Here is a 24719-nt window from a genome sequence, read left to right on the forward strand (position 1 = left end):
AACGCGAAACACAATTTAACTCTTTTCTTGACCGAAGACCGAACATACTAATTAAAACCGCAAAGTTACCTCATAACTTTTGACCGACACCAGGACCCCGTCCTGTATAGTTCGTCTGACAGCCAAGAACTAAGAAAGACTAAATCTTCTTTATTGACGGCAACGGCTTTATATACGTTTATTTGGCGTTTTTTAGACCCGTCAAGATTTGACTTAAGTTCGAAAAATTTAAGAGATTATATTTTTTACTCGGTTTGATTGATAGTTCTCCACACGGTGGAGCTATATTATTACTTTGATATAGTTTCCGCGGGAGTTTTGAATAATTATCATTCAATAAACAATATATACAGATATTGTATTAATCCGTTTAGTTCATAATCATAATTGTTCCTTTACTTGAATATTTTCCCTAGGGAAGTCAATGGTTCGGCGGTGAACTATCCACATTGTAACAATGCGACCCGAGTTCAATTCCTGATCGCGATCAAATTTTACATGAAAGTACTAAAATATTTAATTAAATATAAGATTAATATAATCTATAAATATTTAATTAAATATAAGATTAATATAATCTATAAATATTTAATTAAATATAAGATTAATATCATTTATAAATATTTAATTAAATATAAGATTAATATAATTTATAAATATTTAATTAAATATAAGATTAATATAATTTATAAATATTTAATTAAATATAAGATTAATTTAATTTATAAATATTTAATTAAATATAAGATTAATTTAATTTATAAATATTTAAAATGATGCAGAATAAATTATAGTACCTAACGTTATAACTTTGTAAAGGACATTCGCCAAAGCTGTTTTTTAGAAAAACACCGTAAATTAACCAGCGTTGGTGGCTGAGTGGTTAGAATACATCTCTTGCACGAGGCAGGCCCGGGTTCGATTCCCGGCCGGCGCCAACAACTCGCAAACTGATACTAAGACGAAAACCGTGTACAATTGGTGGGAACCCTGCCATTGGACGTTGAGAGGTAGCAATACACTCAGCACTCGGTCCGTCCCAAAGTCATTAAGAAGAAGTTGGAGAGAAAACGCCCATACAAACTCAACAGACTCAACATCCACAACCATCATAACACAAACACATCCAACTCCACACCTATAACATTCACAACAAACTCCACACCCACAACTTTCACAACACGAACTCAACATTTACAACCTACACATAAACATTACAATAACGAAATATCCAATCAAAGTGAATTAAAACTGTCGTGACGGTGAGCGTTGACGAAAAAAACCATCCAAAACAAACCCAACCGCATATCAATCCGTTAACGCTTATCATCACACGGTGGTTTTGCCAACCTTTAAGGCTGGTTTACACTAAGGCAAAACCGCCGTGACGGCGGGCGCTAACTTTTGAAATCCTCGTTAGGCCTAATAGAAAATTTTTGCGTTCACGCCCGTTGTCACGACGGTTTTGCGCTAGTGAAAACCAACCCTTAAGCTGGTTTCACACTCGACGGAAAATTAGCAGCGTAAAGTTGAACGCTAGCGGTATATCGAATGGGAATCAATTTTCAGCTCGGCGTTTATTATCGTCTTTCCGGCATATTTTCCGTCGTGTGTGAAACCAGCTTTAAACTGCTAAAACGGTTGTTCGACTGCGTACGCAGTGATTACCCTTTGCCCCGAAAATGCGAACGCGTTCGCAGGCCACACACACACACACACACCCACAGACGGACACGCTAGTTGTATAACCCCTCCTAGGGGACTTTGTCCCCTTGGAGAGGTAAAAATTAATACTTTTTACCTCTCCGAGGGGACAAAGTCCCCTAGGAGGGGTTATACAACGACCGTGTCTGTCTGTGGGTCTGTGGGTGGGTCTGTGGGTGGGTCTGTCTGTGGGTCTGTGGGTGGGTCTGTCTGTGGGTCTGTGGGTGGGTCTGTCTGTGGGTCTGTGGGTCTGTCAGGCCTGCGAACGCGTTCGCATTTTCGGTGCAAAGTGTAATCACTGCGTACGCAGTTTCTCAAAGGGTTGGCAAAACCACCGTTAACGGATGCATTTGCGGTTTGGTTTGGATGGTGTTTTTTCGCTCACCGTCGTGACGGTTTGGTGTATTACGTTTTTGTAATGTTTATGCGTAGGTTGTGAGTGTTGAATTTGTTGTGTTTGTGTTCTGATGGTTGTGCATGTTGAGTCTGTTGTGTTTATATGGGCGTTTTCTTTCCAACTTCTTCTTAATGACTTTGGGACGGACCGAGTGCTGAGTGTAATGCTACCTCTCAACGTCCAATGGCAGGGTTTCCACCAGTTGTACACGGTATTCGTCTTAGTATCAATTTGCGATCGCATTGGGCGGGATTTGAACCCGAGACCTCCTGATTGACAGGCGGACGTTCTACCACAGAACCACCGACACTTGTTACGCCTTATTGAAAATTAGACCTTCAGCTTTATCGGAAGCGTATTTAATAGAGTACGAAATTTTGGTTTAATTGAAATAGAATTGAAATTGAAATTATTGCATCGAAGAAATTCTAATTTAGCGTTTCTCTATTGATTAAAAACAAATGCACCACCCAGGTTTCGAACCCAGACCATTCGGCTTGGCAGTCGAGCGCTCTACCGCAGAACCACCGATAGCTGCTTAGATTCACTGAAATTAAGACAGGCATCGTAAGCATAATAGGTAATAAAGTCTTTTTTTATTAATGAATTTATGAAGGCCTAATCTGGTATTTTTTAAAGGTTAAATCTTGTTTTAGCGCAGTCAGCCGAGATTAGAGGGTTAAAGGGTAGACCCTGTGGGTGGTTCACTTTCTTAACGACCTATATATAGTTCTGTTAATTCAAAGGAGATAATTTAACGTTAATTGCTTTAAGAGCTGGCGGTTAGTCTAGTGGCTCTCTGTGCTTTGTTAATGGTAAGGTTTTTGCTTCTTGTAAATACATTTGGTGTGGATATTTGGATATCTACGATTTCTAACGCAGTCAATGATTTCTTGGGTGTGCGAGTCATTATATGATATTGGAAATTGGACGGCATTGGTCTTTTTCATGTGGTATGCGTCACAACGTCAACAGGAAGTGAACGAGTCGTCCACTACCAGATATCTACGGTATCTTCATCAAGGGCGAGTGTTGAAATAAAATGAGCGTTAAAGATGCGGCAAGTATTTCGTAAGCGAGTAATTCCAAAAAGCCTCTGTAGATATTTCTTTCATTAAAATTTGCTTCGTATTATATTTAACTGATAAACTTGTTCTGTAAAAGGGTTTAATTCAATTGTGCATTGTTATAGTACGTCTAACTTACTGTTGTAACTACTTAACTTATGATATTCTGAATAAATTAAAATTGGTCGTTTCGTCTCAATTATTTTAATAATAATTAAAATTTTATACCGGGCGGGATAGAAATGGGTTAATATTTTTAACAAATAACTCTAAATTGCGGAGATATATCTTTAAGGGTTATCTCGTGAAATTAATACCACTAGGGACAATTCTTCCGAGGAGAGGTATATTTTGGCTTGCCAACTTGTCATAATTTACTACAAACATTTTATTAACACTTCAGAAATTTCCAAATTTGGCCTCCGAAATTTTTTAATTTTTATTTTTATGGTTTTAAATTTTCCCCATTTCAATCGTATAATTCTACTAATGCAAAACAAAACTACGTTTTTGCGCCTTATCCGAGGGGTCGGACACTTGCCATTATTTTGTACGGGATTTCGGGATTTCGTAGAGATTTTGGCGATTTTATCATTACTTTTTGAAGGGATTTTGGGATTTCAATGTTAATTTACCATAGAGAGAGTTAAAAGATTTTGCGATTTTAGACAAAGTGTACGGGATTTTGGTAAATGTCCGACCCCTCGGCCTTATCGGTGTGCTTTTGTAGTGTTGTAAGTCGAAAAAAATAAAAAAGGTTTCATTCCATGATTAGTCTAATATATTGTTTGCAAATTTAAATAACGCGGCATTTTCGCCTCATTTTTTCGAATCTGAAAGTAAAACTAAACATGTTTTAAAGTATGTTTAGACATTTTATATCGATAAAAAGTTAAAAACATTAAAAACCCTTAAAAGGTAATTTATGTTTCATTTTTTATTTTTCCGCAACATTAGGGATTTGGCAGTGCTACGTCACAGTTTTTTTTCAATAGTTTTTATCGGGGAAAAAAAATATGACCACAATGGCGGCCATGGCCAAAGCTACGGAGTGCCAAGTTTGGAAATTTTTCCGTATTTTTTTTCCGGAAAATTACCAACACTAGCTTTTTGAATAATGAAAAAGCTATGAAACAAATTTGCTAATATTATTTGGTTAAAGTTGAACTTTAAATTCTTTAAATTAATTAAATTAATAAAAATATTAGATAGATTAAATCAGGATTTTGGTTTAAAAATTAAAAGAATAAATTGTTCATACAACTATACGGTTCAGGGAGTCACGTGCACGGTGTGGACACTGCATATCCCCACTGCGTGTAGGGTAAACAGTCTGCGCGCCATAAGGGCAACGGGAAAGATGACCTTATAACCAGTACTGGAAAGTAAATTGTTACGAATAAAATTAATTAACATAAGAGAAAAAATCCTGCCAAATGTCATACATTCTTAAATTGGATTTTGGCCATTTTTCTAACAATTGCCCGGGTAAGAATAACTTCTTTCGAACCGTCCACGTGGATTATTTTTTTAAGCAAGTGGTGCAATTTTTGGGTAAAATGGGTGACAAGCGACTCTGCAACCGTTGCAAGCGACTTTGCAACCGTGTCAAGCGACTCTGGAACTGTGAAAAACCGACTTTGCAGCCGTGTCAAGCGACTCTGGAACTGTGACAAGCTACTCTGGAACTGTGACAAGCGAATTTTCAACCGTGTCAAGCGACTCTGGAACTGTGATAACTCTACTTCAATGGTAACTGAATCTACATCTGGCACATATGAAATTACTACAGAATCTACTCCAATTCCAAAAAAACGTTCTGTGAGGATGACACCATTATTTCTTCCTATCACACCGGTTTTAAAAGCGCCAAAAACAGGAAATATATCTTTATTTAGTATTTAGAAATTCTGTACAAAGTAACCCAGAGGAGGAATTTAAAATATCAAACCCAATCAATGCCTCCGATCTAAAATCAGGGGGGGGGCGATTCTGTAAAAAATCGAATGGGAGTTCGATTTCGATACCCTATGCCATGTCGAGATCAACTTCGACAATTTGCATTGATTTATGCTTATTCGAAATCTTAATCGAATACCATTCGTCGAGATCTCGAAGTTCGAAATCTAGTTTTCGATCAAAAATTTGATTTCGAAAATTTACAGAATAGGCTCCTTGTCATTGAAGTAAATGTAAATACTGTTGAAAAGCCAGTTGGGAAATCTAATCCCACAAAAGCTACAAATTTCCTCAGTTTCCATAAAAAAAGTTATCCTCACACCAGTGGCGTAGCCAGGATTTTGTTTCGGGGGGGGGGGCACACCATTGAAAAATAAGTAAAAAAATAAAAATATTTGTACATACGACCATACGTTTCGGGGGGGGGCATGTGCCCCCTGTGCCCCCCCCTGGCTACGCCACTGCCTCACACAACCTTCCAAAAGAGTGGGCAATTACTGAATTTGAAAAGGGTTTGAAAATTTGTAAAATTAACTATGAAACCGAAGGAGTGACCATTTCATTTACTATTACGTCAGAGCTAGATTTATCTTTACAAATACTTAATCAAAATGTCACAGAGCACACTTTACTTCCAAATTTTACAAACAAAATATTGTGTCAAGAAGATTTCGACAAATTTATTGTTAAAGTTTCTTCCCTCCATGTATGTGAAGGTAATCGAGAAGAATTGTACAAAAATATTTTCAAAGAAAAGACGGTTAAAAATGCGAACTTTTGCTGGTTTACCAATGCCATTCGCCACAAGTCACGCTGCCTTCTTTCACAAATGAAAAGATGTCGAAACTGGCGAAGTTGAGAAGCTATTTTCGAGGCGAAATATTTAGAAGAAAGAAGAAAAAGCAAAAAACATCTTCTTTCAAAAGCCTTAGTGACCAAGGACGTATATAAGGGGGGGGGTTTAGGGGGTTCAAACCCCCCCTTAGGACCCGATTCTTTTTTTTGCGAAAGGAGCGCAACATTAAGAAATAAACAGTAAGACGTAAAAATGAATTGAAATATCCGCAACGCAGCACAGTAAAATATATTAATATATTAAATATATTAATAGGATCATTAATATTATCATTTTCTCGCAAATGTATTAAAAAACTTCGTTTGATCCCGAGTCTAGCCAGTACTTTAAATATGCGTTATTGCTGGTTATTGCTTACGAAAAAATTTTGCGCTCGCTGCGCTCGCGATTTTATCTAGTTGTCCCCCCCCTTACACTTTCTATATCTACGTGCTTGCCTTAGTCAGACGTAGTTTGCCCATGGTCAGACCGAAATCATCCATGAACTCAGAAGTAGTAAATCTAAGGAAATAAAGCTAAAAAGAAAACTGGTCAGACGGGAGAAAAAATTAGGAAATTAATAATGAAAATTGGAGAAACGTTCTTGATAAAGGGTTAAACGAGCAAGTTGATTTCCCAAAACTTTTTCTTGGTACTTAGTTAAAAATGAGCCAACTCAATAGTAAAAGGAAAGGAGGTGGCACCCTCTTGTTGTACAGTGGTGCCTTTTCAGGTACCACAAATCACCAGGTTTATACAAATCTTTGGAATCTTCGGGTATTCCGCATTTACCCAACTATAGAACTTTGTTAAGGCATACGAGTGAAGAAGGTAAAATACCAAGTTTTCAACCAAAAATGTTTAATAAACTGGAGGAAGAAACCAATATTAATTCCCCCGAAGACCATCAAAAATATTTATCATTAGTTATTGATGAGATGAAAATCAAGGAAGTTTTAATCTATTGAAAAACAAGACGTACGACGGTCAGAATACACACAATCCTCCTAATGTGTTAAGTTTGTTTGAGCTATTCACAGCAACCTGCAGCGCCGTTATCACAACCAAAATATATCCACGGTCACACATATATACAAATTTACACTTATTTGTTACTTCTAGTCATACTTTGAAAGCATCGAAGATTCCTTCGATCAGTGTAACTCTTATTTTTTACTTCTGATAACACTTATTTGTTACTACTAGTCAGCCGTTGAGTGTCACACTTATTTCTTCTGGTTATACGACAAAGACTAGTTCGATTAGTTTCATACTTATTTGTTACTTCTTATCACACTTATTTGTTACTTCTGATCACACTTATTTGTTACGTTGAGTGTCACACTTATTACTTCTGGTCATACGCCGAAGACTAGGTAGATCAGTGTCATACTTAATTGTTACTTCTGGTCATACTTTGAAAGCGTGGCCCACTCTGAACGGCCTTGAAAAACGCCAGAGGGAAATGGGCGCGTAGACCTTTATAAACACGCGGATTAACAATGTTGGAAATTGCGGGGGTCCGTATACGCTGCCCAAAAACCCTTACTTAGAATTAAATTTAAGGAATGTTTTTACAATTCTAGGTTATATGTAAACCACAGCTATTCAAAAATATAACTTTCATGAAAATCGGACTTAAATATGTAGATTTTTAGGCGGAAATATAAAACCACGAAAATTGGGGTCCCGTAAATTACCCTGAAAACTATACTTAAATTTAATATTTACTGATATGACCGAAGTTGTAGGTCCGCTGAATCCTAACCTATCCAATAATATTTTTTTAACGTTATCGGACTTAATTTTAAACAAAATATCTACCACATAAAGGAAATCACCGAAAATAGTAAATTGGGCAAATTCCCAACTTCTTGGGCTCCGATTTGAAAACTTTATGAAAGGCTATCAATGGTAATATATGTACTTTTGAACGAGATATCATTGACTCTTCTAGTTATAACCGTTGAAGAGGTATGCGTGACACGGCGCCATCGGCGGCAACGGCTACACTGTACGTGAGACTAATACACACAAATCCTTAGGATTGTGTGTAAAAACCGGAGATTTGATTGGATATATCATTGTCAGCAATCGAAAAAGTTTTTTTTTAAACAAAAATTCACCAGTTGCAACTCACGCGCTAGTATTCATGGTACGGGGCTGTACAAACAATATAAAATTTTCCCTAGCCCATTTCCCTACTAACGCCTTGTCAGGTGATGAACTCCATTATTTAGTTCGGAGGTGCGTTGCACTTTTAGAGGTAAAAGGCTTAAGCGTTTTAACAGTTATTGGCGATGGAGCATCGACTAACAGAAAAGTGTTTACAAATTGCTATCGTTGTAAAAATGTTCACGCATTCGACGAAGAAAGATATATGTACTTCCTTTTTGACCCGCCTCACTTAATAAAAACAACGCAAAACTGCCTTCTTAACAGTCGCGATGGTTGTCGCTTTAGGTGGATGTTTAAAAATGGTCAATATTTAGTTTGGCAAACTATCATTACATTGTACAACAATGAACGGAGTAGGGCTACTTTAAGGAAAGCCTACAAGTTAACGGATGACCACGTGTTTCCGGAAGCAGTGGCGTAGCCAGAAATTCCTCAAGGGGGGGGGGACGAAGTATGTGAATGTTAAGAGGGGGTCGAGAAGGGGGTGGACATTTAGTACAGTCAAAGGTAGACCCAAGGGGGGGGGTTTGGGCACGGAAACCCCCCCCCTTGTCTACGCCACTGTCCGGCAGTGCAAGCTAAAATGAAAGTGAAACTGGCTACTCAGGTCCTCAGCGCCACAGTTGCGAATGCAATCGAAGAAGAACTTGGGGAAGCAGTTTCAGAAACCACTCTGTTCCTACCAAACATCGAATGACTATAGGTTAAAGGTAAATCTACAAATCGGAATGTTAAATTAATTATAAATGACTGAGTGTATTTTCTTACAGTGGCTAAAGATGACTTCTTAAAATACTTAAGTGATTGGGAAAATGACGTAAGTCAAAGACTGAAAAGTAATGGTGAACCATACAAGAATGAAGAGCGAAAGAAAATGTTACTCAGTTTTGAAACTCTTTCGGGGCTTAAAAAAACGAGTGAGAACTTTTACCTAAAACAGAGTACTTAGAATAATAGAATTCAAGAAATTAAAAAAACCTTTCTTTTTATAGCTAAGGGCGTGGTTGAGATAATACCATTCTTACTATCAAAGGGGGCTAAGTTTGTCTTGTCTGCTAACTTTAACCAGGATCCATTGGAGAATGAATTTAGCAGACATCGACAAGCTTGTGGTTCCAGTCAGCATCCAACATACCAACAGGTTTGCAACATTGGTCCAAAATTAACAGCTATCAAGCGAGGCAATATTAAAATTAGGGCAATTGGAAGAAATTGTCAGTAGAATAATGAAATCAATCTATAAATAAAAGGAAAATTCGTTTATTAAAAATATTTCGCTTAGTTGTTTTCTCAAAGCTTTTTTATCCTTAGATTTCTTGTTCTTCAAACGTGGCTCTTCTTTCAAAACATTTGCTACTGTGTTTATGAATTGGCTTATGACTTTTGCCAACAACCTGTTTCTATCATCTGCTCAGAGCTGCCAGATATAATTTTACCTTCACCGCCCAACAGCTCTTCAAAGGAGCCCAATTTCCAGCCCAATTATAAATAGGCCCTATTTTGTAAACAAGCCCAAATTCTAGCCCAATTTGGCGAGAGTTTATTTTTTAAAAGGCGTGCTTTTCAAAATATTGGTGTTTGCGTGATGTTATAGTTTTAAGTATCATGGGAAATTTTATAGAAACTCCAATTTTTATTATTCGACATATTTTTTTAAGTACAAATTAATCGAATTTTTGAAGAAAAACTGTACATATATTGAGAGTAATATATTTCGGAGTGCTTTAAAGCGTATTCATTTGAAAGAAATCGGTATCCTACCGATTTTAGTGTATATTATCGAAAACCTCTGAAAGTAGCCCAAAAAACAGCCCAACAGCCCAATTCATTTTTTCCCGCAAGTAGACATAAAAAGAAGCCCAATTGGGCTGTAAAAGAGCCCAACTGGCAGCTCTGCATCTGCTATGTTACACGAATCGCAAACTTGCGTCCAAAATGTTTGTAAATCAGTGTCCTTTGGTATAGACGGTAAAATAAAGGGGGGTGGAATTTTAAACCGTCATTGCCACTTAAAAACTGGACACTAGCCAGGGAGGGAACACCGGATTGGTTGGTATTGGAGCATGCGCAGAGGCCAATTTTTAACTTTCGCCGAGTAACAAATATCTAAATCGTGATTCTTCGTAGAGCACGTGGCGCCATCTAAGTAAACTGACCGTTATATTTCGGGAATAAAAGCTAGACAAAATGGTTGTTTAACTGTAAATTTACCTATAACTTGAATTCCTTAAATTAAAATACAAATTATTAACTGAGATCAATCGTAATGAAGTGAAAAACGGTTGAAATGATTTCAGTGACAATTAAAGTCGCGAGGCGGAGAGGCTGGCAGGCATGCTGTCACGAAACGTTTCCCCTTTTTTCGTACCCCCAAATTCAAAAACCCTTCAGAGGCTGGGAAGCCGTTGGAATTTATTTTACCGTCTATTGGACTTTTGACAGTTTCTTTTCGATCTAATTCCCGTTTTTTTTTGCTTGACAAAATGAATTGATAATGATACGGTGAATGTTAGTAAAAAAATGATAAGTAATATTTTTAGAATATAGTAGGGCTCCACGATCTTGTATTACAGTCCAGTTTTTAATTGCAATTTCTACACATTCATCACCATTCTTATCACAAATAATTTCTTTTACAATTAAAGCCCCCATGGGTGACTTTTGAAGAGACCTTAATAGGGTCCCTATAACGTAAAAAAGGGCACATTCGTAACCTTTTTCATCATTTGGTAGAAGTTTTTTTGGTGATTCATTGATATATTTTAGACTCATTTCGAAAATATGCAACAGCAAAAACGTTACAGCTCTAGTCTTTAGGAACTTTGATATTTGAGGTTCCTATTTGTATAAACAAATCGAGGGAAAAAAATAAGTTCTCTATAAACAATAATTTCCACGAATAAAATGAACTTACAGAAATACTTGACATAGTATTTCTTCGGTGGGGTATTATCACTAATAAATTAAAAGAAATATTAACTACACACTCTAAAACTAAAAAAAAAAACTAATTACGCATACCATTGAAAAGTTAATTCGCTGGCATCTGCAACTTCGTCAACATCTGAACCTGAAATTAAAAGTAATTTGGTTGCTTAGAAAGTTAGGGTTAAATGTAACATTTGATTTACCTGATAAAATTACAAGGGGAGGCGGTTCTATTCCTAAAGTCAGATAGGTTTGTAGCTTAAACATTCTAAAAAGAACATAATATTTGTTATTAAATATTATTACCAATTTTTATTATATCATAATATTATATATTACATGAACCCACATAATAACCACACCACGACACGTGCTCGGGAATTCAAATAACCCCCCCCCCCTACAAGAGTCACGTGGTTTGATCTAAAACGGCTATACTTCCTGTTTATTTAAAAGTGACCGATAGATCACGCCACTAGAAGGTGTTTTTCTAGCAGTACGCTTTTTTGGGAAAATTCATGTCCTACTTTAACTCGCCCATGCTTAGTCAAACCCTAAAAGCTTCATATTCATAATAATATTAATATGGTACTATTTTTGCTACAAAGGTTTCAGATAACAGTAGAAGGATAGTAAGGTCGACACATCAGTCCCAGGATCGAGGCTCGAGGATCCGGGATTTTAGGGGTGAAATGAGAAACAGCTGAAAAGTCAATGCATTTATGATATTTCTCGCGACGATAGGTTTTTTCGTATATCAACATATTGTGTTCAGGGCCAGCTTGTTTTACGTTATCTGTATCTTCGCTTATCTCGAATATTTAAAGAGTACACTTATATGGTACTTGAACGTTCGGCTTGTTTCTCTTTATCTCGCGTTTTAAATATCGTATGGAATAAGTTGAAATTATGTAAGAACTACTTTGTATGATACTTGATAACCTAGGTGGGAGACAGTGTTCGCGCGCGTGCGTGGATTACCCGGGGCGCGGTTAATTTGAATTTAAATGAAAATATGCATTTTAGTGTTTTAAAAGTGGATAAATCAACATACACGTATTCACGCCTTTCACGGTAGTGAAGGTTCCCTCTCCGAAATAATTCATGTACCCAAAATTGGACGGCAAGTTTTCTTTTCTTTTAGGTGTATCTCTATGAGGGTTTAACATTACAATAAAGCTAATAGGTCCAGTTTAGGGTACTTATGGTCCGAAATAGGGTACATCGTACATAGGGCCGGTAATGGTGACTTTGGTCGCTTTTAGGGTACTTTGGTCCTTTTTGGTCCATTTTTGGTTACTCAGGACCGGCTTGTTTTGCGTTATCTTTACCTCTGCGTATCTTTTTCTCAAGTGTTTCAATACTTTAAAGATATAAACTGTTGTATAAGACGTGTGAGCCTGAAAAACTTGAAAATGCTCCTCTGCTTCTTAACGATAAGGAACCGAAACTGGAAGAACTGAACAACATAATCGAGCGCCTGATTGACGGTGACGTAGTTCTCGAAGATAATTTTGATCTGTGCTGTAAATACTCGGACGACATTTTGGATTTTCGATTCTCCACTACTGACGTTTGCTTGAAAAGCTACGTCTTGCAGCGTCAATGCCAAACGTTCAAACGGTGCAAAACATCAATCTACAAATCCCTCCTTCGGGAAGTGTAACTCCGATGATTAAAAATCCACAAGGCCCGCCGCAAGGAAATACTACTGGGCAGCTGAATACCAATCCGCTAATCCCATCTCCGGGAAGTTCAACTACGCTGATTGGCAGCCCGCAAACTCAATCTCAGGGAAATACCGTAACGCCCAGCATCCGTCTACCTAAACTGGAACTGGAAAAATTCAACGGGGATCCTAACAACTGGATTCACTTCTGGAATCAATTTTCAGCGAGCATCCACAGCAACTCAAGTTTAACGAAATCAGCTACGTTTTCATATTTAAAATCGTTTTTAATTGGGAAAGCCGCTACAGGGATCTCCGGTTTATCTTTAACTGAACATAATTATGACGCGGCTGTTCAACTTCTATTAGAAAGATTCGGAGACGCTAAAACTATTGAAGATACCCATATGGACATTTTAACGAGTTTAATACCCGTTAAACGAGCTAATGACATTGAGGGTTTTAAACGCTTGTACGAAACCTTTGAAGTACAAATTCGTAGTTTACAATCATTAGGGGTGGTTTCAGCTTCGTACGGGGTTTTATTATGTCATGTATTAACTAAAATGTTGCCGTCAGAAATTATCATTGATTTTAATCGGGCTTACGATCAAAGAGTTTATACTGTTGATGATTTATTGTCTTTTGTACGGAAAGAAATTGGTTTTCGAGAACGCGCATACTCTAGGTCTAATCAGGATTCCTCCGAGAAAAACCTACCCAAATCCCTTTCCCACTCGCGGGTCGAAACTCAAAGCAAGGACTGTAGATACAGGGACGAGAAAGTGTATTGGCGGCCTCTGTTGGAATATATCACCTAAAACGACCTAAACGCAAGGAGAGTTAGTTGTAAACAAAAAACTGGCGGTCACTTAATTTTAGCGGTTCTTGACGAGGCTTAAGTGTTCCAAACAAATGGGCATTTTTTTATTTACGCTCGTAGTTTTATTTTTAATTTAACATCAAAATGGTAAAAACTAACTACAATAATACTGTCCATGGTGAACCACGTCTTAACAATGGCCGCGGTTTGTTTACATCTAACTCCCCGTGAATATGAAGACGTTTAAAATCAATTTTTTTCCCCTGCTTTCTCGTCCCTGTATCTACTGTCCTTGCTCAAAGCCAAAAACCGCGTACACCCTCTTCGACTGCCGCGCTTCACGTCGGCGGTGGCGGGGTAAAAAGGGAAGCAAAATCTTTCATAAAAACTTGTTTCTATCGCGACGATCCGGAGCATAAAACGTCGGAGTGCCAAGCGCGAACGCTCGCGGAACGGAAGGAGATCGTTTTCAAAAACCGGCGGTGTTATATTTGCCTTAGGAGTAACCACCGTACCAAAAATTGCGACTCCAATACAAAATGCTTTAAATGTGGACGCGGGCATCATGTCACTCTCTGTGACTCAAGGGAAGATGATTCTGATCCGAAAAAGGGTTCCAAGGTATTAGCTCCCGCGAAAGTAGCGAGTAATTACGTCGGATCGAACGAAACCAAAGGAAACAAGATGGTCTTACTCCAGATGGCCCAAGCTCTAGCCAAAAATCCAATAGACGGAAGTACTGAAAAACTTCGTTGCCTACTTGACACCGGTAGCCATGTTACTATTATCAAAGAAAGCATCTCAAGTCGTCGGGGAAGAAGAACTGGATGTTTACCCCTTTGAGGGAGCCCAACCGATACGCAGCAGACGGAGAAAGGTTCGCCTTGAACTAGCATGCGTTTTTGATTCGAAACGGCGCATTACAATAGAAGCGTTCGAATCCAAGAAAGAAATCAGTGGAGCTGTTTTTTCGATACCTAGCGCTGGGGTAGTGGAAGAAATGAGTAAACGTGGTTTGCAGCTGGTATACGCCCTTGAAGACGAAGGTCACAACTGCCCTTCATCGATCGACCTACTTTTAGGCTCAAACGAGTACTGGGGAATTGTTTATCTAAAATTCGAACGTCTTACGTCGAAGCTTGTCGCCCAAGAAACGTTGTTTGGTTGGGTAATAAACGGACCAACGATGGTCACAACCTCAGCAATCGGAGTGAACACGGTCGCGGTCATGCTCAACACAGTATCACGCTCGGAAGATGAACTCGTTTCCGACTAGCTTAAGGCGTTCTGGGAACTCGACTCAATCGGCATAAAAGACTCCGAATCTGAATCTCCAAAGCAAAGCGAGGTCCTAGCCTCGTTCGAAAAATCCATTGTCAAAAGAGATGGACGTTATGAAGTTTCATTTCCATGGAAACCCAACAAACTTCAACTAGCAGACAATCTCGCCGTCGCTAAAAAACGGACCCAAAACCTTCTCAGGAAACTCCTAGCTAATCCTGTTCTATACATGAATTATAACGATGTTATTAAAGATCAATTGGACTCTGGACTAGTTGAGAAAGTTAAAGCATCGCCATTCGAAGAAAATGAAAACATTATCTATTATCTTCCACATCGAGAAGTCATGCGGGAATCCAGCGACACTACAAAACTTCGGGTCGTTTATGACGCTTCCTCCCATGCCCTCGAGAAACCTTCTCTCAACAACTGTCTAGAAGCGGGCCCCAACCTCAACCCTGGGCTCCTTGACGTTCTTATACGATTTAGAGAAAATAGAATAGCTTTTACCGCTGACATTACTAAGGCATTTTTACAAATCTCGATAGCGGAAAAGGATAGAGACGCTGTCCGTTTCCTGTGGGTCGACGTCAACAACCCAAATGCCAGCTCACCACTATTAGTTTATCGCATGACCCGCGTCCCCTTTGGAGTCACCTCTAGCCCGTTCCTGCTAGTGGGAACTATAAGACACCATCTAAAGAATTACTCGGAGAAATAATTCAATATCTGCAAAAAACTCGATAAGGGATTATTTGTTGACGATTTCCTTTCAGGTGCCAACACAGTTGAAATTGCACAACAAATCTCAGCAAAATCAGGTGAAATCTTAAAAGAAGCCAGCATGGACTTACACAAGTTTAAAACAAATTCTCCGGAACTACGGAAACTATGGAACTTGGACAACCATTCTGCGGAATCGCAATCCACACAAAACCTCTCCAGCTCAGCTACGTTGAAGGTTCTTGGATTATCTTGGGACATTAACTCGGACAAGTTAGTCTTCGAAATCAACGCCTTACTAAAGTTCTTAATATCTCGCCAAAATACTAAAAGATGGGTTCTCAAGTCTGTGGCCCGTATTTTTGACCCGCTGGGGCTAATTTCCCCCTTTACGGTAAGAGCAAAATTTATCTTCCAAGAAATATGGCAAAATGGGTCCACCTGGGATGAAGAGCTGACACCAGAACTGTCGACCAAGTTTAATGGATGGTGCAATGAGCTTCAAAACCTGCGAGAAGTGACCATTCCTCGCCATTACTATTTCACAACCGGTGACGCAAATCTAACTGTTATCGAGTTGCACACATTTGTTGATGCTAGCGAGAAGGCCTACGCGGCAGTCTCTTACTTGCGTTTCACGTCCGACGATGGACAGATCGGAACTGCTCTAACCGCAGCTAAGACGAGAGTTGCCCCATTAAAAAAGCTAAGCATACCACGCTTGTAGTTAATGGGAGCAGTCCTAGGTGCTAGACTGACAGCCCATTTACTCAAAACATTTACAGCTCGACCATCAAAAATACACATGTGGACCGATTCCACAATAGCGCTTCAATGGATTCGCGGGACGACGACTGAATGGAAACCTTTCGTTTCCAGTCGCGTTCGGGAAATACAAACGCTAACTGATCCGGAAGTTTGGAGTCATTGTCGAACGAAAGACAACCCAGCGGATCTACCTACTCGAGGTATCGCTGTATCCGACCTCATTTCAAATCCTTTATGGTTTAAAGGGCCTACTTGGCTTAGTCAAGAAACCAAAGACCACCCAAAGAAAACGGGAGCTAAACAGGCGAAATGCAATCCAAGAGTTTATGAAGAACTTCGAAACTCTTTCCAAGCTGTGAATCAAAGTTTGGTCATAGCCAACCCTTCCATAGAACCGGTGCTTGACCTAAAGCGATTTTGTACCTGTTTCCTGAGACCGGTCTATAGAATAACAGCTTGGATACATCGGTTCGTTGACAACTGCAGAAAGGCCAAACAAGAACGATACGTAGATGTCCTAACTACAGAAGAGCTGATACGAGCCGAAAAGTATTGGATACGTCACGCCCAAGAAGACCACTTTCCTACTGAGATATCTAATTTAAAAAACGAACAAGCCATAGAACAGGAGTCCAAAATATATTCACTTCACCCTTATCTCGACAGTGAAGGACTACTCTGCGTTGGAGGGCGCCTGACCTCAACAGCCCTATCCTATCGTGAACGCCATCCTTGGATTCTCTCGTCAAAACACCGTCTGTCAGAATTGATTGCGTACAATGAGCACGAGCGATTGCTACACGCAGGCGTAAACGATACTCTTGTAGAAGTGCGTGAGCATTTCTGGATCCCTAGCGGTCATCAACTAGTCAAAAAGGTAGTGCACCACTGTTACTATTGTCGCTGGACTCGTGTTCAGGCATCCGCCGTCGAAATGGCACCGCTACCATCTTTCCGCACCACTCCGGCTCCTGTCTTTGAAATTTCTGGGTTGGATTTCGCCGGGCCCTTGTACTCCAAAGATGGGCAAAAGTTATATAGCCTTATTCACTTGCGCCGTCACCAGAGCTTGCCATTTAGAACTGGTCAACGACATGTCTGCCGACAGTTTTCTCCAAGCTTTTCGGTGATTCGTCGCCCGACGAGGGATGGTAAAGGCTATTTATTCTGACAATGCGAAGTCCTTCAAAAGAGCCGAGCTCGACTTCAAGGAGCTATTCAATAATCTGCGCGATCCCGAGGTTTGCCGCTACTTTGGCGATTTAAAAATATCTTGGCATTATATCGTGGAGAGAGCCGCATGGTGGGGTGGTTTCTGGGAGCGCTTGGTTAGGTCGGTCAAAAACTGCCTTAAAAGATCCATGGGTCAAGCGCGCCTCACCATCGACGAAATCACAACCTACCTCACCGAAGCTGAAGCGGTCATCAACTCGCGACCCATATCTTATGTCTATCAGGACGCCGGTGAACCGGCACCTCTCACCCCGGCTCACTTTTTGGTTGGAGGTCGACTTACTGCTTTGCCTTCTAGGTCGTATTGAGCCTTAATAGGCCAAATTCCCATTACACTTAGAAAGATGAATTCTGCTTTTAATACGTTAAAATTCATTTCCAATATGCAAATATAGGTAGAAAATTACTACTTAAATCCCTTTTTAAATTTGATAAAATACATTTCCGATATGTAAATAGGTAGAATAACACTATAACAAGTTGGCAAGCCAAAATATACCTCTCCTCGGAGGAGTTTTTAATTTTCAATGTAGCGTAGCTGTATCCGTGGTTCTGCGGAAGAACGCTCACCTGTCGTATATGGAACGCCAAATGTGTCACAATTTGCCCAAATTGTGCGCGTTGAAAAATTCGGCGCGCAAAATCGCGTTCTCCAATCCGGGCACAGAAAACAAGTTTTTAACCAATCAAATGCGTAAAATTTTTGCGTGCAAAAATATTTCGAATTTGATTGGTTAAAAACTTGGCAGCCTGTATAAAATTTATAAAAATAGTTTTAATTTCTATAGGAGATGTTACAGTTTTTTTAAGGAAAATTAGGTAAGTCGTGAATATTATAGTGATATTCTTTAGGAAAGTGAAAATTTCACAAGCCAATATTCCTAAAGTTGCGTTGGATAAAGATATCGTGTGATCATATGGTGTGATACAGTGTCGGTTGTTCTTACGTTAATATTTCAGTAATAAGTGTTTGAATTGTTATATTTCGGTATGAATAATTCCAGTTATTCAAAGCAGTTCAGTTAAACAACAACTAGTATTCGTCAGGATGAAATGTATCTATTTTTTACTATAGCGGGTTACACGACGAGAAAATAGTAAGCGGGTTTGATGGGATTTTTAAATTGCTGTAACATCGTTCAATCTCTTTTTTCTTCTTCGCGTATCTCCTTTATATATAAAGAGAGTACGCAAAGGCTTCACTCAATATAACTAGAAGCCGAGCCGTTTTCGCCATTGAATTGGGAATAGTACCGCTAGAATGACATAGGCGCGTTCGGTAGTCGTGGTTTCGCGAAACAAATTCTGAAATTTCCAGTCGGCGCGCTCAGCTCAACTCTATCATTATACGGGTGGCGCCATCTATAACTTCCAATGTACATTAGTACCATTAATTCAATTGTATAGTATATAGTTCCCGCCACTAACAGCAGATGGCGCCACCGATTATAATTTTAATCTACCGTAACAATCCAAACTTAGACGACTTGACAAACTTTGGTTTTTACTTGGCAAATTTCACTTACCTCCCCCCCCCAAACATACTCTCTTCGGTACGCCCCTGAGTGTTAGTGAGAGTTTATGGGAGTTGGATTGACTTAACTTCCTTGACTCAAGAGGCTAATGGACCTTCAACCTGCTTTGGGATATGTTGTTACAGCGAATATAATATCAACCTCGTACCCTAGATTCGAAATAACAGCCTCGTGCGTAGTCAATAGCGTTTACCCACTTCCTGCCGGAACTCCGAAAAGATTAGCTCCAACTAAAGATAAGACCAGGGCCAACTTGGACGACACGCTATTCGCGGAACAGCGCGTCATCAAAGTTGGCCGTGATAGGACAATACAGCGAACGATGGAGTGCACGTGGCGAAAGTGGATAAACTCTTCGTTAAAAAACCGTCAATCAGAAAGCTCTCAACAACTAAAATCGTAAAAATAATCCGATAATTCCGATTGCGTTACCGTTCGGTTCGATTGCTTATCGTAACGTATTTGGTTGTTGAACGCCAAAAAGAAACCATCAAAATGGCGGCAATCAGAAATCTTCTACGTGCGCGTAACATTTTTGTTACATATCAGAAAAACCTGTTCGTAGAACAGGTTAAAGCAGGGTTTGTGGAGATATGGTTGATAGACTCCGATTTTTGTACTCTTTAATATTCTTAGTCTGCGCCAGAAGGCGCAGCGAGCGCTATGTTTAGGGGCTCGTCGTCAGCTCTCTGTTTTCGTCATATCAAGAAAGATTTTTTGCGTCTTCTACTCTACTCCATTTTATCAGTAGGCGATACTTTTTATAAATTTTACGAATTTGCGGGCGGTAAATATAGTTTTATGAACAATGATTTTTATCGGTGCTGTGCTTTCGTTTTTTAATTTAGTTGTCTTTAAATAGTGGTAAAATGACATCGGAAATTTCAAATAAGTTTTTTTTAAGTTTGCTTACATTTCATTTTTCCATAAATTTAAATCAATATTCTAATTTAACTTTAAAAATATAATCTGTAAACTCGCAATTATAGCTACAAAACATCAGTGCGCTACTTTATTTCCAAAACCACGTATCTTTTAAAACAATTTGTGCAAAGATACGTGGTTTTGGAAATAAGATAGCGAATGAGCTTCACCGCTATACTTCTATGTGCTGCAGAGAAGTGGTCGACATTTCAAAGGGGCTACATAGCGATGACAGCGCCATCTATATTTTCCAATGGCGTTATCAAAGCTATACTATGGGAAAAATCGGAGTCTATCAACCATCTCTCCACAAACCCTGGTTAAAGTGATACATATCGTGACCAGCCTTGGAAATAACGGTGGTCAAGTGGTCAAAGACCAGTTAATTAATTGCTCAGACCAGTTTATTTATTCAAAATTTGGGGGGGTCACTGGTCACCGTGTCCAGTTTATTAATTCGAAATAATAACAGAAAAACAGAAGGTGACCAGTTTCATAATTCCAAATAATAGGAGATGACCTATTAATTTAAGGTTTATATCAATTTTGATTTCCGTATTCACTGGATTTATATGTACAGCGACTCCACTTACTACCGCCGCGGCCGCACGTCGAGGTTTTATGTAGAGTCCATTCGCTCGCATCTCTCGAACGAGTCGAGCTGTCTAACCCCCCTCCGGCCTCAAACCCTCAATCCTCTAGTCTCGCTTTCCCCCAAGTACGGTAGGCTACCCTGGCTACGCGGTAACGGACTGGGGACTCTGGAGTTACGGGGCTTAGAGAAAGAGAGATAATACGGTAAATTACGAGGGTCTTCTAGGCTATGGTAGTAGTCTTAGGTGAGATAGTACTATATTGTACTATTCTTGTGGTACTCATAAAATAAAGTTAACTATTTTGAATACGTGTAAAGTTAATGTTACCAACATAATCTAACTTCTAAACATGTAGTATAGGTTTTTTAGGCTTATAAATGACATTAGAACATTTTATATAAGACCAGTTTAATAATTCATAAGCTAGGGGGTCACTGGTCATAAGGACCAGTTTAATAATTCATATGCTAGGGGGTCACTGGTCATAAGGACCAGTTTAAAATAAAACCTTATTTCTGAGGCTGATCGTGACGTCACAACCGGAAGAATAAAAAATCGCCCAACAACTGTTACGTTATTTCTGATACATAATCGGGAATAAATCAGAAGGTTGTTGAACGCTGCCTAGGGTACAGAGCTATATAATATCTTTGCTTACAGCTACTCACTTCCGGAAATGTTATTAAACAGAAGTGTATCACGCAAAAGCCGGGTTTAACGCCTCCTGGAGACTATTCTTCTTCTAGGTAAAATATAATATTTTAACCATAATGTATATTTTGTATTCCCCCTTAGTTTATTTCAATAAATAGAAAATGACAGACATTTGTGCCGTCGAAAATTTATACTGATAGCGTTGTCCATAGAGACCGCTCCGAGAGTGATCCGATTTTGTCTGCTAGGTCATCGCTCAGATCGGAGGTGCTCGGAGAACCATTGCTCACAGTAAAATACAAATTTTTAACAGAACGGCTTATCGTATGTTATCTTCCGAAAGTCAAACAAAAGTGTATCATTTAGTATTCCATTGGCAGTCCGAGCGATCTGAAAATTACGCATTTTACGATTATTGTAAATTTTGTAAAATATCGTCTGTTGCGGCGTCCGAAGCTAGCCTTACTCCGTGCTGCGACGTCACGTGAACGTTGAGCAACGGGAAAACCTGCTTAAAAACGATGACTTCGTTGCTCAACGGACGGGCAACATGACATCAAAACTGGAAGTCAAAAAACCGTTCAGTAATAAACCATTGACCGTAGACCTCAGCGCTGAGCTTTTTTTTGAGTTACTGAACGCAGTCACTATTTTTCTTCAGGAGCGATCAGAGCAGTGTTGGAAATAAGCTTTTTAAAAGTACTGGCCAATATGACCACAATAGACGGTAAAATAAATTCCAACGGCTTCCCAGCCTCTGAAGGGTTTTTGAATTTGGGGGTACGAAAAAAGGGGAAACGTTTCGTGACAGCATGGCTGCCAGCCTCTCCGCTTCGCGACTTTAATTGTCACTGAAATTATTTCAACCGTTTTTCACGTCATTACGATTGATCTCAGTTAATAATTTGTATTTTAATTTAAAGAATTCAAGTTATAGGTAAATTTACAGTTAAACAACCATTTTGTCTATCTTTTATTCTCGAAATATAAAGGTCATTTTACTTAGATGGCGCCACGTGCTCTACGAAGAATCACGATTTAGATATTTGTTACTCGGCGAAAGTTAAAAATTGGCCTCTGCGCATGCTCCAATACCAACCAATCCGGTGTTCCCTCCCTGGCTAGTGTCCAGTTTTTAAGTGGCAATGACGGTTTAAAATTCCACACCCGTTTATTTTACCGTCTATACCCCCTACTTAAAATATAATTTACTGGTCATGACCACTCTTTTCTACCCCACTTACCTCCCTCCCTCTTTTATTTTACTTTTGAAAGTGAATTGTTAATAGCGATTAAGAACTATAATGCTATTTATTTATCACAAACCAAAGAGCTTTGGTATTTATCACATTTCTTAAGGAACTTTAAAAAATATTTCATCATCTTCTTGATCTAGCTTCGAATAAAAAACTGTTTTACTCCTTTTTGTTTTTAAAAGTCATATAGGTTTATAGGTTTATTTTGCCGTACAGAGTTATACCCTTTTGAAACAGGGCGGCTCCTAGAAGGAGCGCAGCACAGTATATAAAATGAAAATAAAAATAAAAAATGGAAAAAACAAAAATACAATATGATTACAGGAATGCAAAAATAAATAGAAAACAAGAAATCGGGTCTCAGAAAATTATATTCAAATATAAGTTTAGCGATTTTAACTATACGCCAGAGGGCTAATTTTCTATTCCACGTAAAGAGGATATGTTTGATCATGTCAGGTTCCCAGCGGCTGCCATCAAGCAGACCCAGCAGCACTGCGATGGACTCACCCCAATGTTCCCCTCTCCAATCATTAATTGCAATGTCATCATGGGCTACTGTCGGGCATTCTAGTAAGACGTGTTCTAATGTTTCATTAGGCCAGCCACACAGCTTGGATTGTGGCGAATAGCCAAAGATTGCTCCCCAGTCATGATAGATCCCGTCCGGGCTTGGAATAATAGGCCAGCTCCTACAGTACCATCATAGCACCATTCTTTAGCTGGGCATTTCTTTTCTTGGTATGCAATTAGGCTCTTCTTTTTTCGCACATTCGTTTATCTCTCGCGAAACAGTGCTTTCCCAGGCCTTGTAAGGGGTAGCTGTGCCCCTTTGTGTACCAACACTGTACTTTCTGTCAAGCTGATTGACTCTATCTGTCCATGACGTATTGTATCCATTGGTTCGGATAAAGCGGAATAACCTTTTGGCGATCCTATCTGGGTGTAGGAATTTCAGACGGCCCAAATACTTAATTTTACTTCGGGACCAACCCATGTCCCCTTGAACAGCAACATCTGCGGCAAATGGGCCAGAAATTAAGGCGAATTTTCCCATATCCCTTTGGCTTCGCTCCAGCACTGTGAGGGTGGAAGTTGAGTAGCAAAGAACTTCACTGCCACTGATTTCCATAAGGTTCTGCCAACAGAATATTGATTATAAGAGTGTTTCGCAAGATTCTGGACTCCCCATCTCAATTTATTGCATTTGCCTTTGACTGATGTCTCCATCTGATCAAGGAAGTTACCCTCAGAATTTATCCTGACTCCTAAATAAGTATACTCCAATACGGCTTCCACCGATTCATTCTGTAACGTATATGGTGTTGAAACGTGACGTCCAAAGGACATGGATTGAGATTTTCCCATGCTGAAGGATAAACCCATTCATTCGCCTAGCGAAATAGGAGCAAATGTCTAATTGTTTCTGCATATTCTCCCTTGAATTGGAGAATAAGACTATGTCATCGGCGTACAAGAGACATTCAAATCTGAAGGTTTCCAAGGGGGGAAATGTATTACCACTTAGTATAGCCCCAGTACCAGAGTTTTCCAATTCAACTGCCAGATTATTAATATACGCCACAAATAGTAATGGAAAGAGGGCACCCCTGTCTTAAACCTAACCTGCTAGACACTGCTTCTGTTTTGATATGGTATTCCTAAGTCAACCAACCGTGTCCAAAGTTTCTATCGATGTACACTGTCATAAGCCTTCTTAATATCGAGAAACACAATTTCTAAGGGCCGGAGTTCTCGTTTTAAAAGCTCAATCAACTGTGTTATCACGAAGAGGTGGTCAGCAATGCGTCTGTCTCTCCCGAAACCGCCCTAGCTGTGATTAACTTATCAGGTAGTTACCCTCCAGGAAGTCACTGGTGCGTGCCTTAAAGAGCATTGCGTATACTTTATACATGATAGAAGTAATTGCTATAGGGCGATACGAATTCAGATCCAATTCATCTTTGCCTTTACCCTTAAATACCAAAGTGACTCTCGCGATATGCCATTCCTCCGGCACAGCTTTGTCTGACTGAATCTGATTTAGTATGGTACAGAGAGTTGCCCTAGCTGATGTACCTAAATATTTTAAACATTCAGCATATAATCCATCCGGACCAGCCGCCTTTCCACAGTGTAACCATCGTGGGACGGCATCCAATTCTGGCTGACGGAAAGGGTCGCAGATT

The 24719-nt window shown here is 39.3% G+C and overlaps 1 protein-coding gene across 1 annotated transcript; it reads left to right on the forward strand.

Moving 5' to 3' along the window:
• Positions 1-12673: 12673 nt before the first annotated feature.
• LOC149923135 (uncharacterized) lies at positions 12674-16291 on the forward strand. Its single transcript, XM_090162357.1, has 5 exons — positions 12674-13209; positions 14061-14181; positions 14291-14800; positions 14900-15517; positions 15590-16291. The coding sequence occupies exons 1-5, from the start codon at positions 12674-12676 to the stop codon at positions 16289-16291; spliced, it is 2487 nt and encodes an 828-aa protein (XP_090018483.1).
• The last annotated feature ends 8428 nt before the right edge of the window (positions 16292-24719 follow it).

Source organism: Leiobunum rupestre, chromosome 11 (assembly GCF_980474605.1).
Source record: "Leiobunum rupestre chromosome 11, qqLeiRupe1.1.hap1, whole genome shotgun sequence".
Classification (NCBI taxonomy): Eukaryota; Metazoa; Arthropoda; class Arachnida; order Opiliones; family Sclerosomatidae; genus Leiobunum; species Leiobunum rupestre.